The sequence below is a fragment of the Tigriopus californicus genome, chromosome 8, assembly GCF_007210705.1.
Source record: "Tigriopus californicus strain San Diego chromosome 8, Tcal_SD_v2.1, whole genome shotgun sequence".
Classification (NCBI taxonomy): domain Eukaryota; kingdom Metazoa; phylum Arthropoda; class Copepoda; order Harpacticoida; family Harpacticidae; genus Tigriopus; species Tigriopus californicus.
In genome coordinates, this window is record NC_081447.1 from 898,471 (window position 1) to 916,289 (window position 17,819).

General features: G+C 41.8%; 4 protein-coding genes across 9 annotated transcripts in view; 1 reads left to right on the forward strand and 3 right to left on the reverse strand.

Annotated features, from left to right (window-relative positions):
* The window catches only part of LOC131885823 (larval cuticle protein LCP-17-like), a 39,158-nt gene that overhangs the window by 19,348 nt on the left and 1,991 nt on the right, over positions 1 to 17,819 (reverse strand). For 3 of the 5 annotated variants that reach the window (XM_059234005.1, XM_059234004.1, XM_059234000.1), the window contains exon 1: positions 7,560 to 7,966. The exons of 1 other annotated variant lie outside the window; for it this stretch is intronic. The gene's annotated coding sequence lies outside the window, so the exon portion shown is untranslated. Of the gene's footprint in view, positions 1 to 7,559; positions 7,967 to 8,005; positions 8,148 to 17,819 lie in introns of those variants that run through there. One more of the 5 variants, XM_059234001.1, reaches the window with a different exon arrangement.
* LOC131885825 (ubiquitin-conjugating enzyme E2 W-like) lies at positions 308 to 11,146 on the forward strand. Of its 2 annotated transcripts, none has more exons than XM_059234007.1 (4): positions 308 to 539; positions 9,257 to 9,351; positions 9,439 to 9,697; positions 10,663 to 11,146. In XM_059234007.1, the coding sequence occupies exons 1-4, from the start codon at positions 510 to 512 to the stop codon at positions 10,750 to 10,752; spliced, it is 474 nt and encodes a 157-aa protein (XP_059089990.1). In that variant the 5' UTR covers positions 308 to 509; the 3' UTR covers positions 10,753 to 11,146. The 2 variants fall into 2 exon arrangements, with proteins under 2 accessions (XP_059089990.1, XP_059089989.1); XM_059234006.1 differs by lacking the exon at positions 308 to 539 and adding an exon at positions 7,993 to 8,914.
* LOC131885822 (actinia tenebrosa protease inhibitors-like) lies at positions 11,606 to 13,567 on the reverse strand. Its single transcript, XM_059233999.1, has one exon. The coding sequence runs from the start codon at positions 13,454 to 13,456 to the stop codon at positions 12,113 to 12,115; it is 1,344 nt and encodes a 447-aa protein (XP_059089982.1). The 5' UTR covers positions 13,457 to 13,567; the 3' UTR covers positions 11,606 to 12,112.
* LOC131885821 (SET domain-containing protein SmydA-8-like) lies at positions 13,866 to 16,165 on the reverse strand. The gene has a single exon (XM_059233998.1). It carries the CDS (start codon positions 15,820 to 15,822, stop codon positions 14,272 to 14,274), a length of 1,551 nt encoding a protein of 516 aa, XP_059089981.1. The 5' UTR covers positions 15,823 to 16,165; the 3' UTR covers positions 13,866 to 14,271.

Consider the following 17,819-nt stretch of genomic DNA (forward strand, 5'->3'; position numbering starts at 1 on the left):
GTGGATCAAGAAGTAAAAAAGATATAACAAGAGAAAACACAAAGAAATGAAAAACTGCAATTGGTCAGGAAAGATTAAAACAGTCATGTCATTACCTTTCAATCTTTATATGATATTTGTTAGACCAAATATCATATTAAGATTGAAAGGCAATAAATAGACGAATTATGACCTTTCATTTCATTAGTACTGGGGATTAAATTCCCTTTAGCGGTTAGAAAAGCCTGTGAAAAATCAACCAAAAATAAATAAATATGATTTGACCATTAATCTAGCCAACCTACAAACACGCAACCTCTTGTTAGAAAAAAAGAAAAAAATGGGTTAGGCTCGTTGAATGGAGAGCAGAGTTTAGAGACACGGCAGGTTATCAAAATTGTGATGGTGGATGATAGGCGTTACTCCGGACTCTTGTCCCGCAAAAGCCAGCCTTACCCATTACTGTCCCGCAAATACTGACATCCCGTGACCTTACCTAGTCTCCTTGTCCGTGGTGTCGATCGATTTGGATGAACATGCCGTTAAGCAAGCCCGCCGGAGTAAGTCTCATTAAAACATGTTGCCGTTGTTTGGCAGTTCCACTTTTTTTCTGGGTTCAGTCAGATATTATTCGTGTTCAAGGCAAACTAAATCTCTCCCAGACCACTTGTAACCACCTGAGGATGAGGTTACTCGTTGTGAAGTGCTAGGGTTGGGTAAATCTCTGTAGCCTGAAGAAACCACGGACTTCTAGAGATATACATAGACTGCAAACGGAAGCAAAAATTTCCTATCTCCTAAACCGCTCATCTCATTCCAAATAAGCACTTCATACGAACACAAGATCTTAATTGATTGATGAACTTGGCCAAATTTGAGCACAAAGCTATGCTTAGGGAACTCAGGAGACATGTTCAAAGTTATGTAGTAAACACTACATACTATTTCAATTTTCGGCCTGCTCTTGGTCAGCTACATAAGCTTTTGACAACATAACTTTGAAACGATCGACTTTGCATGTAAATGATGTAAAATTGACCTACCGTTAATTGAAGAGATCTACGTTTCTTATTTTACTACTTTAATTCGACAAGTGGCTCAGAGTGGCTATGACCAAGAGCAGGCCGATTTGGCGGGAAGCTCGTTCGCAGTCCATATTTCTAGAAGTCCGCGGTTAAACACAAAATCTTGGGTTTGAGAGCTTGTCAACTTTACATTTTGAACATGAACACGTTAAAACGATTGTTAGTCACTCATAACCTTTTTTTAAGCATCTACTTTTTGGCATTTCCTTAATTATAATGGATGCAAAACTAGCACCTCAAGAGGTCGTCGCTTGATACGAAAAAAATTAGACTTAGATTTCGCAACGAAATCCTTCGTTGGCAAGAAGAAAGCAATCAAAAGAATTGTTTCGCCCTTCCGGCTGCCCATAAAAACATAAAACACAATCTATCTGATCCATTTTAGAGAGTATTCAACAACCAAAGGCATAAACTACTCGTCTAGAACTTCCAACATTAACATCAAAGTGCGCAATATACATTTTTGATTGACTGATCATATTACGAGAGCCCTTGAGCAATATTCAGAGCAACGCACATGCTACATAATTCTTTCTCTTTGGTATTGGTGCATTGCAGTGAGTGATTTACGTAGCAAGGTCGCTAAGACCTTCGCGTGGTTGAGAAACTTCTTAACCTTGCTTGACTTGCCACTTGACAAACAGAGGGTTACGAGAAACTAATGCAAGGCATGTGGCATATACAATTCAGACTTTTAAACTTGCAGACCGGTAACACGGTTTTTTTTCTATTTTAGTGTATACCATATGTTCAAGGAGTTGCAAAAGGTTGTCCTCATCAGAAGAGTGATAATAAGAATATCCTGAAACGGTCAGGTGTTTTTTTTAATGCAAGTCATTTGCAACACTGAGCTTCTCAATAAATCCATTGCCTGGGCTTCTTTATTGGTTGGTGTTTGAAAGGACAATATGTTATAAATTTGCTTAACAATTGCTCACCACCTCATTGAATTGGTGAATAAAACAAAACAAGTTGTTGAGATTTCCATTCTTGGTCTTCACCTCAGATCAATGTTCAGGGTTTTTGGGTTTCTTTCCTACGGGTGGTTTCTCCTCTAAAGTTGACATCGAGGATGGTCTTATCTGGAAGCGGTACACTATTTTTCTTTTTCCATTCCCATGCCCTGCACGGCTGTTAAAGACAAGACTTTTAACCTTTTGGTTTATGCTTTTGCGAGAGCCATCTCGAGGGATGGTAGTTCCCCATGGCAAAGTTTTCTTACTCCCATTGTTCGATTATTTCACCCGATTTCATTGCACATCTATCGGAAGAAATCTGAACTTTTGTACGTTGTTTGATAACAAGGTTGTGGTGGTGTGTTCATGACAAAGGGCATCACAATGTAACGCTAACCCCGAATATTCAACTACTCTCAGTTGTAATTTGAATTTTCAGGCTGCTTTTTTGCTCAAACCTAGAGACCCTCAGAAAGAGACCCGCGAGGTTTCAACCAATCTACTTGAATGTCAATATTCAATTTACATGTAAAGGTTTCCAAGTAAAGCACAACAGGGAGTCAGTCTTTCCAAAAAGACCTCACCCAATTGTAATGTGTAGGAAGCTGAAGTTGTAGATGGTTTATGACAAATATAAACCACCACAGACTTAACATCCTCATTCCATGAAGTGCAGTTGTCACATTGTTCTTTTGCCGTCTGTCAGTACCAATTTGGACTAAGGCACTTCAAAAGAAATAGTATAGTCATATTAACCACTTACAAATAGTGGCTTGTTTCCTGGCAGATCCAGGTAAGCCGCATGTGTCAATGTTAATTTCAACTCCCTAATAATAAGTTTTAGCCTCAACCCATTAGTCAAGTAATTTGTTTTCTTCAAAGAAAAGTTGGTAGTATCCATAAAATAAATATTCAATGACGTTTGTCAAGACAGCACTCTTTCTCATACAGTACATTGATTAAAATGTGTTTGAAAACTTTTTAGTTCTTTTGATTGTTTTCTTTTTAAAGTGGATCCATTTGCCAATGGACTCTCAAGATTAAAGCACAAAAAACAAGGATGCCTCTAGCGGAGGTTGAGAGCGTAAAGTGCGTCCTCTAGAGCCTGGCTTTCAAAGAGGATGCTCTATATTGGCCCTCGAAAATCATTGAAAAGGGGTCTTCTGTTGAAAAACTGAATACACCAATATCTTCCAATTAGAATTGTGGATAAGTTTTTGTTTTACAAGAATGTATTTATTGATTGTTCTTTGCCGGAATTATCGTTTGAATGTATCTTAAAAGCCTACTGCCAAACAAGCTTTGCTTCCGGTTTTTCCAAATGAGCCTCGCCCATCTGCTGGCTTATGTTATGGAAGAAAGGAAAAAGAAAGAGCGTGCCCTAATACCCACCATGTAAAGGGACAGTATCGTCAGCTGAGGCTTTTGCTTGCGCTGTTTGACAATTATTTGCCGCTTTTATTCTCCATTCGTCTGGAAGCACTGACCGTCAAAAGCTCAAGAGGGCGCATGAAGTTCAGTTCTTAGAGGCGCTACTTCCCGTTTCTCGAGAGTCAATTATGCGTATCTCTACCTCTAGGGTCCCCACTCAAACGTAGCTTTTTACTTTACTTTCAAATCGGTTGGTGAATTTACTTTCTAAGTATTCTGGCAACCTTGATTTTGAAAATTCAATGAGATACCCCCAAGTGGCTTTGTGAGCACTTATTTTGAATTGCGACTGAGTAAAATATTCACTTTTTCAACAGTAGATGCCTTCACATTCTCCCAAATGGAGGCCAAAATGCAGCTAAATATGTCTTTTCACACGGTTACAAGAGATAAATCAAGCAAGATATACTCAAGACTATTTTTGAGACACCTGGTGACCATCTTAAAATCTCCCGACGTGGAATCTCACGGGATTTGATGGTGTTACATGCCAATTCCCATACATCTGTCATGCTCTGGTAATGTAGATAAAAGTGACAAAAGAAATCCGTTAACTTAATACGTAGCTACTCATAATGCTTAGATTATTCTGAATTAATATATTACAAATATTATTATCCTACTTCAGATACTCTTCAATGATATCTCAAATTGCAAACTTTTTGTTTCACTAATAATCAATGGCATAAATCTAGTTCAATCTTAAATCTCAGTTAAAATCAGGAATTGATTAACCCACAGTACGACCAATGAATTTTAACAAGCAAATGCACTAGACAAAAGAAAGACCCCAGTTTGATGAAGAGGGTCATGTTATATTTCAGGCGGCCAATCATGAGTTCAACTGGAGAAAAAAACTCAACTCTTTCAAATGTTCCGCTTAAGAGTCCAATAACTTTTGGTTCAGAAAATGCATTCTCATATGCGGTCTCTCGTTGATCTTGAAACAAAAAAAACATGAAAGAGTGCGACCGAAAGCATATGAGCGCTATATTTCAATATTTTTCACAACAAAGAACATTCAGTGAATTTATCTGGCCTTATGTTTTTTTTGACCTTCTTTTACTTGGCTTAGTCTCTACTATAGAGAGTTTGAAAAGGTACCCAAAAATTTTGCTTTAAAAATTTGTTCGTCCACTGGATATCACGTTTTTGCGAGAAATATGTTTTACCATGTCTGCCGCCAATAGCTGAATTTATTCTAAACTGTCAATAAAACAAGGCAACTTGTGAGCCATTGGTCTTGTTGTACTCGAAATGGCAGGTTTGATTTGTGAAATAATGATGATTGGTCTAAACATTGCATATGTTTCCGAGGCTTAGTAGATTCGAACTTACAAGATATTTCGGTTACTCTAATGTTGCCTTTAAACAACGATGGGGATTTGACGAATGGAGGATCTACTATCATGCACATAAAGTTAAGATGATGAGTTGATGACCTTCTTAAACCTCCTCTGGGGGATAGAGACGATTCGGGATTGCATTAAGTTGGAGTGAGAACTTTCCCTGAATTCGAAGCACCTTTCTCTTTCTCAACGTTGGGATCCATTCTGTAACTCCAAACTTTTCCATCACGCTTCCATTAATTTAAGGGAGATCTTTTCGCTCTACCTAATTATCCTCTGTTTTCGAGGCTCTTTCGTCTAAAACGAACTTGCGAATTATCCGGTATTCATGGTTTTCAATATGCGAATGAATCATGTTGGAGTTTAAGATGGTAGGGAAGAGCCCTAATCCCCACTTCTTCTTTTGCAGCAATGTGTTGCCTTAATTCAGTTACGCAATCATGTTGACCTTAATGAGCATTCGCCATTCTTTACATACTTAACATAATTCTTCAACCTCTCGAAGTGGAAACAGTACGGTTGGTTTTTCCTCCAAACCAGGGGTTTTTTTGGAAGGGGGGGGGCCAACTCGCTCGCATGCTTTTTCTTTCACCAATTTACTGTGGGTTGGGGAGAAGCCATTCTCTACTCCTCCCTGTACCCAATCTTTCCTCCCCCGTTTGGATCCACCCTCAGTTTGGGAAACATTCCATTCTAGTTCATGATGCCATAGATTGCTTTAGATTGCCTAGATGAAATTCAATCGTTCGAGGAAGTAAATATGTCTCTTTTCATATGGTCTCAACAACTTTGAATGCGTTGGGAGAGCTTTGTTATTAAGTTAAGAGATTTGAAATCCAAATCGTTCCAAGAAATCCTTGCACCATTCATGTCACTGGTTGGAACGCTGATTCAACGTTTATCAGTAAGAATGTGCAAAAGATGCAAATATGTTTTGCATAAATGGCCATCTTTTATATGCATGTTTGAGGTGTTTTTGCCTTATTTGCACTTTTTTGCAGTATCTGCAATTTTTGACTGGAAATGAATTAATTTGTCTTTATGACCCTTTTCGGCCAAAAAAGCTGGTCTCAAAATAAAGGCAAGTGGCACACCACTCTGCCCATTTCCCTAAACAAAAACAAACCTAGACTTTGGTGTACAACTAGATGACAACTAGAAGCTGTACATTTTTGTGTCAGCTACCATATCCATTGATCCCCTACATTTAGTCGTCAACTTCCCTCTCTTTTCTCAAGAAACCATGAGACAGCTTGGTGTGGTCTTACAACAAACAAAACAAGACTCTCTGTTGCAAGCTATGTCTCTTTGCTGGGCCTGTGTCCTTGTGCTTGTTCCTTTGCACCTATTGTAATTCGCACAAGCATTTGCGTTTTGAACGTGCTTTTTTGCATTATTGACAATCTTTAACGCATTTTTATTTGTAAATTGGCCGCACCTATTTACGCGTTTTGCACATCCTTAGTGATCAGTAGCAAATCCTGAGAGGGATGCATGCATGGCAATAGAAAGAAAGTCGGTGGAAGGAAGAGAGGGACCTGGGGGCCATTGGGTCTATTGAGTCAGCGGTGTGGCTCTCTTGGATCATTTTAGTCTCGCCTTCTTTTCTTGGAGCATGCGCACCATTGGGAGCGAACACTCCTTCATCCAGTTGTTCCCCCGAACTCCCTCGCTCTCCCTCTTTTCTCCTTCTTGGTAAGAAATTCATTCTACGACTGCTTCGCTTTGCGCAATCTCTATTGAAGCTTACTAACATTACAGTGTGGCCCAAAACTCACAGGACTGAGAGAAGTGAAACTTGTCGGTACCATTTCCTTCCACGTCGTTCAGCTTCAAATGCCCTTTTTAGCCCGTTCCTCTTGCAAGACAGATTCTTGGATTCGATTGTTGCTCTAATAACTCTCTGGACTTTTAAAGCCTATGATACATTTTCTTGCACCGAATCGTAAGCGTTTAAATGATGAGAGGGATTAATACGGATATGACCATACGTAGAAATTAGCCACTTGCGGCTTCAAAAGTAATTTAAGTATTTGCACTATAAAGTGAACATGAGATTTCGTAAGCCAAGAGTGGGAAACCTTAGAAGTTATAGTTGTCCACTTAAACGAGGACGTCAGAGTATACCCTGTACTCCCAGTACATGTGTCAAGAGTTGGACAGTTGGAGTTGGACCAAGTGTTCAAAGGAAAGGGAGCCGGCCTCCGAAAGCTGTTTTAGGAACGGGGAAGGGGACAGCCGTTATCGTTTGGAACAACGCGGACAAGAAGGGTGTGTGAGGGTTGGTGGTTCTTGCTGCTAAGCCTGGCCGTTGGCTTACCCTGGTTGGGTAAATGAATCCAACCGACAGCTCTCGGCCGGCGCCGGTCTTTCCCTTTTGATTTTGGATAGCCATTTTCTCATCGAGGAACATTAAAAGAAGCAAAATATTTGATGTGCGGCAGTACATTGAATACTTTTTTTTTAGTTTTTGTCTGAGACATAACGTATACTAGGTATACTTTAAGGTATACTGTATAATTCGTTTCAAAACATTATGATTTATTTCTATACCACAAATATACAGACCTATGGCTTGCTTTTAAAATTTATTTGCTGCTGAAGAGTTATCCATTTTTTTTTCGCACATAAATTTTATATTCATGTTATTGTATGTAATAAAAAGTTTGCAATCCTTAAATGTCAAAACAGAAGTATTAAAGTTTAAGGATTTTAAATGTTGAGTGAAGTGTAAAATGCTCCAGCGTTATGTTCCCTACCTCCTTTCCATGGCTTGGAATGATGGCAAGGAACCGAGAAAAGGAGCCTGTAGAAAGTTCTTTTTGGAAGGGACAAGATGGGAGCGAACCAGCCGGTGCTTTCAGATCGGCAGAACCACTGGCGAGTGTACGACGTAGGCGTACGCTACTCACACTCCTAGAGTGGAAAATGGTTTACTTTCCCCGTCGTGTTTGTCTGGGAAAGAAGATCGGAGAGTTGGTGTCGCACTAGTGGTGATGGTGGATGCGGTCATTGGCATTCCCGAACCACTAACTTGGCCCTGGAACATCGACCCATTGTCAAGGTGTAATCAAAACTTACTGGGACAGCATACATTGGAATGTATGCGAAAGGTCCTCGAGTGGATGGAATCTTGCCTGACTCTTTGATTGTTGTTGCAAGGTCTTAAGTCCTTCATCGTTTTGGACGAAGGCTAAATACTTACCTTTCAAGCCCTGATGTTTTCTGGCACGCCAACTCTGCACCCGAGAGGCACGAAATAAATGCTTCTTCGTTCTGAGATTTCGTGACGATTCCAAAAAAGTCTCTTAGTTATCATTGCGACTCTATTCTGGAACAACAGAAGAGTCAGACTCAGCTTTGGAACAAATCTGACATTGAGGAGGCCTGCTCGTGCCAACAACAACAACCACAGTCACCACAGCTTTTGCTACTATTTGCCCATTGAGAGGGCAACTAGAGAACAAAAAAAGTGCCTCAGTTCCAAGACAGTCGGCAAGGACGACCAGAGCTGCCAAAGAAGGCACATAAAGTTGTTTTCCCTCCACATTGTGCGTAGAAAATAGCTCCCGAACGAATGCATTACCATTTTTGGATCTTAGTGGAGGGGTCCAAGTGGAAGAAGGGACAACGAACACCAACTCCACCGTCGCCACAACCAATAGAACCGTACCAAGAGTTCATGAAGGGCTTGGCTTAATTGCCCTTAGCCTCGAATCGGTACCCTGACAAGACCTGGACACGAGCAATAACAGGCCTCCTCTCATTTTGGCGTGTTGTGTTCTCAATGTCCCTTGGAACCATGTGACTTTATGAGTGAAAACCGCCTGCTTCAGTTTTTAAAATAAGCAAGCAAAGGGAGTCATTATTGATTCGGCAGGTGCTTTTTTACCCCGGACTGTCTCTGTTGGTCTGTCAACTTTAACTTGGGTGAAGCCAGTCGATAGGATCGGTGTACAAGGGTGGTTTTTTGGTAGGTGGTGAATTAAAACCCATCAGCAGTGCTAACATGAATGACCATCCGAGACTCACAGCAGTGTTTGCCAGACTTTCGTTTGGTCGGACAAGTGGCAAGAAACCTGCTCGGAAAGCCACTGACAATCCCAAGTGGGAGGTTAGTATCAGCGTCTCCATTTCACCGTGTCATTTTTTAAGTTCCCAGACGTTAAGCTATCGTCAGTGTTGGGAATAGCTTAAGAAATGTTTTGCTAGTTACATGGCTCCACCATTGAATATGCTAGTCAAAGATATCTCTTTGAGAAAGAAATCTGATATTCATGTATGTACTTACCGAGCTTTCGTCGCTCGGATAGTATTTCCTACACATGTGTCGGCCTGTTCTCATTTTTATGAGCCTCTCGCATGATTGGAACATGGTCCATTTGTTCCACCACAGAACCAACTGCTACTTGGGCCTGACTTGAAATAATCATGGGTCTGTTTCTTGTCATTGCAGAAACGACTGCAGAAGGAATTGATGGCCATCATGAAGGACCCGCCCGATGGGATCACCGTCTCCCAGGACACTCTCGAAGGCAGTGATTTGTCGCAGTAAGTTTCACGACCATAGGAGACCATAAAGAGTTTTGGCTTAAAAAAAACTATTTTAACGTTCTTTTTTCTCCAACCCTCCTCTAGAATTTGTGTCAACATGACAGGTCCCAGTGGCACCCTGTATGAAGGGGAGGCGTTCATGCTCAGGTTCAAGTTCGGTCCCAAGTATCCGTTCGATTCCCCCGAGGTGGTGTTTACGGGGGAGAATATTCCCGTTCATCCACACATTTACAGCAACGGACATATCTGCCTCTCCATTCTGACGGAAGATTGGAGCCCGGCCATGTCGGTGCAATCGGTTTGTTTATCCATCGCTTCAATGCTGTCCTCATGTAAAGAAAAGGTAGTGACCAAGCTCATTTATCTTGATCTAATAGTCCATTAAAGTACCCCCAACGACGCAAGGGCTTCTAATAGAACGAAAATGAGGGGGAATAGCCTTCCAATGATATTCATAAACATTTACATACAGTCCCTGTAAACTCCCCCTGTAATTCCAGTTCTTCTGAGCTTAAGGAAGAATGCTTTCTCGAGTTCGATATTGTTTCTAAACTAGTCAGCGCTTTATCAAAAAATCAAAGTTGTTCAAACCAAGAAAGGACATTTCATTTCGTATAACTTCGCTATTATAGTTCTGTTGTTTTCCTATCATTCACTCATTGCCTTGTTGTGAAAGAGTTGCGACCATTTCTATTCTGTCTCAGTTATCGCAACTTCACTTTTGATTGCACTATTCATCAAGGATATCGCAGGAAGTTTTGAACAAGTTTCCTACTGCCTTTAGGCCAATAACAAGGTCGTTCGTCGCTCTTTCGGAAAGCCTAGGCAGTCAGGGAAAGGTCGTTCAAGTTGCTTGCTAGCTAGGTGGTTGGCTATCTCGTCAGCCCCCTCAGAGTTAGAGACAAGGCGAACGGATGGTGGGTATCATCTGAAGAGGAACAAAAACTAAGATGGTGGCCCAGCTCTCCAAGAGAGCGGTCAAAAAACAAGTGTTAGCTTTTGTGAGCACTTTTTTAGGGTTGTTGAATCCTCTTCTTGGCTCAAGAAAAGTCGGTCCATTGGGCTTTCTGTGAGACCCTAGACCAGAGGAGCTGGAGAGTACGATCAAAAGAAACGTTATTTTCTCATCGTTGAAGATCAGGGATTGTGGTTGCCAAAAAGGGACCGAGAGATCGAGAAAGGAATAGGAGGGAGTCAGGGAGTCTGCTCAAGGATTAGGTACTTTTGAGTTCCGTTAGGACTCCGATGAATACCGCCCTGATCAAGTTTGCTTTCATTGACCACTCACTAGTGATTTATTCGTTCCAGAAACGCCCGCCGGACAACTCATTCTACGTGAAGACTTGTCACAAGAACCCCAAGAAGACTCGTTGGTGGTACCATGACGAGGATGTGTAGAGGGCCCTCCTCCTTGTCCTCCTCCTTTGTCCCTAAGAAGACCAGAAGAAGATGAAGAAGAAAAACATGGCAACCTCTGGCATGTTCAAAGAAGCCTTTGAGTGAGCAGTCGTCTTGTCGACGTAGGAGCAACAGACTAACCAAAGAAAACACGTTTCTTTCGCTCAAAAACCATTTTATGTTTGTGATATGTAGGTTTAACGAATAATTTCTTAGCGTATCCGGTTCCGCTTTCCGAACGAACTGGAATCGGCTAATGTACAATATGCTCTGTGCAGTGAACGTATTTCTTCATTCTGTTAGAGAGTGCCTCATTTTTAGCCCAACGTGCCATTTATTTTCCCATTCCACATCGAAAATTCACACAGAATAAACCTGTTTCCATCGGACAATGGTTCGTCTCATCACTAAGATATCTGGCAAATAAAGAAGGTCTTTTCAAACATGGCAAATAAGGAAGCTAATGAAATTTGAAAAGAATGATCGCGGTAGTTTATATGATGAAAATTTGGTTACTATTTGAAAAATAGTTAAAAAATCGGCTCTACTGAATTTGTGAATGAATAGTGCATAAGATTAGCGCTAAATTACTGAATCATTTTTACTATAAACACCAATTTTTAGAGATATGTAAACTCTTTCATTATTGTTTTGAGGAATGATGAACCGCCAAAGGGCATGTTTTCTTCAAACGTAAACGGCATTTTATCACTTGGACATATACGGTACTGAAATTGATGCATTTCTCTGTATGAAGTAGCCCAAACTTCGGAAATGAATTGTTTTCCTTTTTTGCATTGCCATTTTGATCCCAATTTTCAAGGCTGCCCCAAAACGATGAAATATTTGAAAATGAATTATCGCAAATTAAATTGCATTTTTATTTTCGGAGTCTCTTCTAGTAATGCATCCTATAAACAAAACTCACACAAAACAATTTAATGTGGATCAATTGACATAATAGGTCCAATATTCTTAAGAGGTATGTTCACAAAATCTAAGAATACGTTTTTGAGTGTATGGTTGGAACCATAGGAATCGTCTCATTTGATTGGATTTTCTACATCTTAAGCATTTTTATTCATACCCTTAGGCAAAAGAAGAACTAAATTAGAGGTTTGTCGACCGGAAATTCTTAGAAACACTCCAGTGCAACGAAATCGACGAGTTTGAAGAAATTACTTGTATTTGCTTAAATTAGGCATTTCTTATTAAAAAGAGCAAATGGAATGAAAAGTAGCAAATAGACTTGAAAAAGTGTCAAAGAGCAGATAGACCCCTTTTTGGGTCTAAAACCATGTCACTAGATCTCTGAACTTCTACTCATCGCTCTCAGCACTTGTTTCGGAATGGTTCTGACCTAGTTTAGAATATCGACGTCAGCCTTGATCTCCGTCTCCGTTCTTTGTTCCGATGTTTTGCAACGTGCTTCGCAAATTTCTGCAGTTTCGAAATTATTCTCATTGGCGTCGCAGCCTCCATAGTAAAAGGACTTGCATTCCTTGGATTCCGAATCAAAGTAGTATCTTGGAACGGCAGCACGGCATCGTCCAACCTTTTTAGGTTGACTACAAACGTCTTCATTACTTTCGACCTCGTTAGTGGGAACCTCTGGCGTTTCGACTGGTTCCGCCGTTTGGCATACTTTTTGGCACTTATCCTTGGATGAGAAGTTGTTCTCATTGCCATCGCATCCGCCCCAAATGAATGTGGTGCAAGTGGCCGAGACCGGGTCATAATACCATCGCTCTATGCTAGCTCGACACAATCCTGAATCTGGGGGAGATTGGCAGTCCTTTTGCGTCACTGTCCCAGGGTTGTTGGTCAGTAGAGAGTCATCCACATGGGATCCTGTGCTTCGACACCGAGCTTGGCAATCGTCGATGGTCACGAAGTTATTGGCATTGCCAGCGCATCCTCCGTAGTGGAATTTCTTGCAAGTTCGATCGGCTGAATCGAAATAAAACCGAGGCATTTGTGCCTTACAGGGGCCAGCACTGGGAGTAAGGCTACAGGCATCTCCTTCGTTCGGGTCGTTGTTACTGCGGGCCTCGGGGAAAGTGACGAGTTGGGCACTTTTGTCAGGTGTGATGCGAGTTACTTCCAGAAACTTGCTTTCGCACTGCCTTTGGCAACCAGTTTGGGTCACGAAGTTGTTCCCATTGCCCTGGCATCCACCATAGTAGAATTGTTCACATCTTTTGCTCTTCTCGTTGAAGAACCATCTCGGGATGGCAGCCATGCATGGGCCTTTATCGACCTTCAGTGAGCACCCGTCTCGGCTCCCTTGCTTGGATTGGGTTTCCTCATATTTCATGGTCTCGATTTCGCTCTGTTGGAACTCGAGCAGGGACGTGAGCTCTTGGATCTTCCTGCTTTGATCATTAATCTGGCCAGGGATGCCATAAACCCAGAGGAAAAGCACAGTAACCAAAGCCACCGAGACCGTCAGGGCCAAGATGGAAAGGATTAAAGCGAATCGGCCGGTTCCCATTCTTCGTGTTTTCTTTCTCGGAGAAACAATTTGAGCTGCGGGAATGTAGTGGGTTCCATGGGGATCCAGTGGATCCAGAACCAGTTTGGAGTCAGTCTGGGTCATTTGGCCCACGATTTGATCGCTTGTCGCTTCCTTAACTCCGGCACTTAGGCTCTGAATATCTCTCCCTTCACTCTCCTTATCAGTGATGAGCTTTTTGTAAATCATACCCTGAGAGCTTATTGGCACGATAACGCCAACTACCCAACTGTGTGCTCTTTCGCGAGTGACTGTTACTGAAAGAGCTCCTATTGCCTTATTTTGAGTACCTCCTTGGATGGCACTCTTTGACATATGTGTATGCATTTGCTACGATGCAGGTACTTGGAAGCGAGAGCTAGAGGGGACCAATAACAAGTGTGTCAAAGCTAACACGAAAAATTTCAACGCAGATGTTATGCTGCGTTGAAAAACTTTGAGATCCTCCAGCGCTTCTCCGTGCAGTTTTGACAACTAAAGCAGAACTTGAGGGAGTTGTTTGTCATGAATCACACCAGGAACGTTAGGCTGTCCCTCGAAAATTGAATTGATCATATCAAGGTGTTCATATTACGCTTGGGGTCTCAAATAATTGATTTGATTATACATAGATGATTTTTTTTCTAATATTTTGTTATTGATGTGTAATACAATAAGAACTTTAAATCAAGTGATAGTTATTTCGATCTCCTATTTATTGTATCAATTGCATAATTCAACTCGTACTTTTCATATTAACACGAAAAAAATATTTTGCATTTTGTCTCTTGTAATGAGAAATCTATCTGAATAAAGGCAATAACTGTTGACCTTCGCCTTTTCTGTCACGAGATAGTCAAAATCTTTTGCTCAAACGCAAGGACAATTTATTGGCTTCACTTCATGTTTGTGTTAGTTATGAACAATTCAAACGGTACGAGCTACTTGCAGGAGAGATCTGGGATGATTAGAGATGTACAATATGTTTGGTGTATAATGCAAAGGCATAAGTTTGCTCTGTCAGATTAGGAGATATTCTTTTCGATCAGTTTCTTGTTCCGCTCCACTTCATCCAAGGCGAGAAGACTTTGCCGCGAGTTCAGCAAATACTCCTCTTTACCAATTTTACCCGAGTGGTAGTCCTGTTGGCTTAACAAAAGTTTGCAGAAATTTAACTCTTTCTGCACAAAGTTCCGGATCTCCGAGTATCCTGGATCCACTCTCGTGAGAACCATCCAAAAGTTTTGGCAAAGCTGGAGTTTCCGTTTGAGCGTTTCGTAGGCAAGAACCTCATTTCCCGCGCTGTACGTGTAAAATTGAATAAGATTCCGGGTGGCGGTCATGAGTAAGTAATGGTTGGGATGGAGCATAATGCCTTGGTAGGACGCGATGAAATCCTCGTAGCGGTGAAATTCATCACTCCCACCAATGTCATCCAATTCGCTTTGAATACTGTCAACCAGTTCCTCGATTTTCGAGGACGATACGGCATGTCCACATTTCTGGCAAATCCAAGAAGACTCGTAATCGAGTGGGTTGGCCGGTAAGAGGTATCCATTTTCGCAACTAAAACAGTTGACAGCGCTAATGTTCGTGGCACATTCACTGGGATCCGAGCACCGACGGCACAAGCAATCAAAGTGCCACTCGCTTCTGATTTTCTTGCGCCGCTTAAAAGTCCCGGACAAGGCCGATAGATATTGGACCGAGAGCTCCTCTCCCCTCATGATGGGCCGACGAGCTCGGACATACATTTCCGACGTCTTGGGATCGATGGTGTAGCGGGCGTTGCAAATGCAGTAATGCGACATGATGGCAAATATGGGATAGATCCCTTTACCCTTTTTGACATCCTTGGGATTGGCGCCCCCTCCCGATTTTCTGGGATACTGAAGCGTCACTGCATTAACGTTAAGAATCCCAATCGCCCGATGGACGTCCACCTCGGAGAATTGAGTCAGTCCCAGGTTGTGTCGAATGAAGTCGACCACATTCTTTTGGTACCAGGTCCACTCTTCCAGATTCTGCCGTCGCTCTTGATGGTGGTCCATCAATTCGTCGGTCCTTTGCCAGGCGTCAGTTCCACTTTCCTTGAGTAGAAGTGTTCTCAAAGGGGTGATGATCGAATAGGCATTGGTTTCATGCTCGGGTCCCTTGATTTGAAGGGCCTCCGGTCGATCCAAGCACCGTCCCAGGATGAGACATTCGTCCTGGTGCATTGACCCGGTCGAGCAGTCAGTGGAACAAAGTGGAAATCGACAGCAGGGACACAAGAAAGACCCATCAACGCTTGACAGACAATCCAAACACACTGGAGTGGAAGAATAGTTGGGTCCCACCACGGTCCCAGGGTCGATTAAAACAATTTCCATAGCCTTGATGGCCCGAGTGGCGCGGAGAATGCGACCAATGCCAGCCTTCACATCCACCTCATAAGGACAGCAATAACTTTGATCTTCCAGTCGATGGAGTTGGAAATGAATGTCAGAGCAAAACCACACAGACTGGCAATAAGGACATTGACTATCGCAGGGCTTTTGGCACAAAAAGCACGCCTTCCTCGACTTTATGGACATCTTCTATCACTCTTGGATGCGAGTTATAGGCGTCGTGGATCTCAATTAATGTCTCTGATCTTTAGGAAGAGTACCTATACTCCCTGGGACATCACGAGGGTTGCCAACTCGTTTTTTTTCGGCTAGCAATTTGTGAATCCACCTTGAGAAATGTCATTGAGTGGTGCGAAGAGCTGAACACACACAAGGCCCAGCTTGTTTGCTTAGATCTTAGCATAGGCCGCTTTAAACTCGACAAGATTGCGAGAGCGGGAGCTAACTTTCCTTGACCCGCACTAACGGTTACATAAGACTTGGTGGCGCATGTTTAGAGATCCCAATCCCCGAGGGCAGTAGCAAATGCTCCAAGGACTGAAAAGACTCCCGAACTGAATTTGTTGTGGTCGAATTCTTCAGGTCTTCTCTGATACCTATGTCAGTGTAGGAGTCAATCATTTCATGTTGATGCACTGGAAAGTACTTTTATCCCCAGCAACTCAAACGAACGCTTGTGCGAGAAGCGGTGCGTGTTCTCCAGGGTTTCAAGTTGACCTCAATCTCGTCTAATTATGATGCTATCACACGAGTTTGCTTGAAAAACAGTACATGAGTTCTGGTGAGTTGCAACGAAGTAGGGGGAGATATCCGTTTAGTAAAAAAAAAGATTTGGCCCCTTTTGAGCACGAATTGAAGAATAAAAGTGTGATCTTCGTCCCATTTGCTCTCTCAGCCAACAGGACTTGTCTTAGGCCCTTAAAAGATATTTATTGGCTCCATAAATCTAGACAGAACGAACGCTCTTGATTCCGTGACATTCGTACTCCTTCTTACCTTCAATGTTGAGATAGGTCGAAAAGTGGAACTAGTTGCCACGTGTGCTCAAAAATGTGGAGCGAGCGGAGGAGGAGCAAATTAAAGGTGAAAAAAGAGCGTCAATGCAAAGGAACGAAGAAAGGAAACTAGGGTCACATGATCTGTTCTAGAGCGCTTTCCAGTCTTTTTCCAACAAAATCGAAGTCTACCGATGATGGATCAGTAAGCATTTGAAAATATTGAGAAGGCTGATTTGTCAAGTGAGGACCACCATGTCCTTTGTGTCCTTACAAAAATCCGCCTGCCTGTTCAAAAAACGTGAAACTCGCAAATGCTTTTGTTTTGTATGAACCATTTGATTCTCTGAGATGATTGTTTGCCGTTGTAAGCATCTTAAATCTATAGTTCGATCTATAGTACAAATTGTATCACATTCTGTCCCCCTTGATGAAGGGGCCAATCGCGGCAAATCTCATTAATACTTTCCCTAAGCTTAACGTTATGTCTTTGAGTCAATTGCGAAAAAAGAAGACAGGTTGGCAAGATACCATGCAAGTGGTAGGTCTCTAGATTTGGCGAAAGTCTTGTCCAGAACATTGTGACAATTCCTTTTCGAGGATCAAGTGTGTTACTGACATGCTCCGTTGCAATGAAGAGAGCACAGTAGGTCATACCGAAGACCGCAGGATTTCTAGACCAAGTTAAGATTTATTGCCTTGTCCTTCGACTGACACAAATAACGAGTGCTCTTGACGGAATTCTCAATTCGCTCAAAAAGGCCAATCTTAATAAACTTAGGTTCTCATAATTCGGTCTTTGAAACTTTCCCATAAACTTTTCCTTTCAACTTTAAGTACCCCATGCGACATATTTAACTTAATAAAATTTGAATCTAGATTTTAATGATGATTTGTCGTCTTTAAGGTTCGACTTAATCAGGGCTAGCTTGCATATCCAGACAATATGTTAATAAATAAACTTTTTTTTATATTTTGAACGGCATCATTGTTAATGTCAAAAGAAAAGTTGTGATCGAAATGACCTCACGCAGAATACGGAATACGGGCCTCATTCATTGGAAAGAACCTGGGAATCAGCCGTCAAGTTGTCAATGATATTAGAAATAGGTTCAAAGCCTGAGAAATCAGTATGGATCCCGGCAATGATTAATGCCTTCAAACATCAAATTAAGACGAATCAATCAG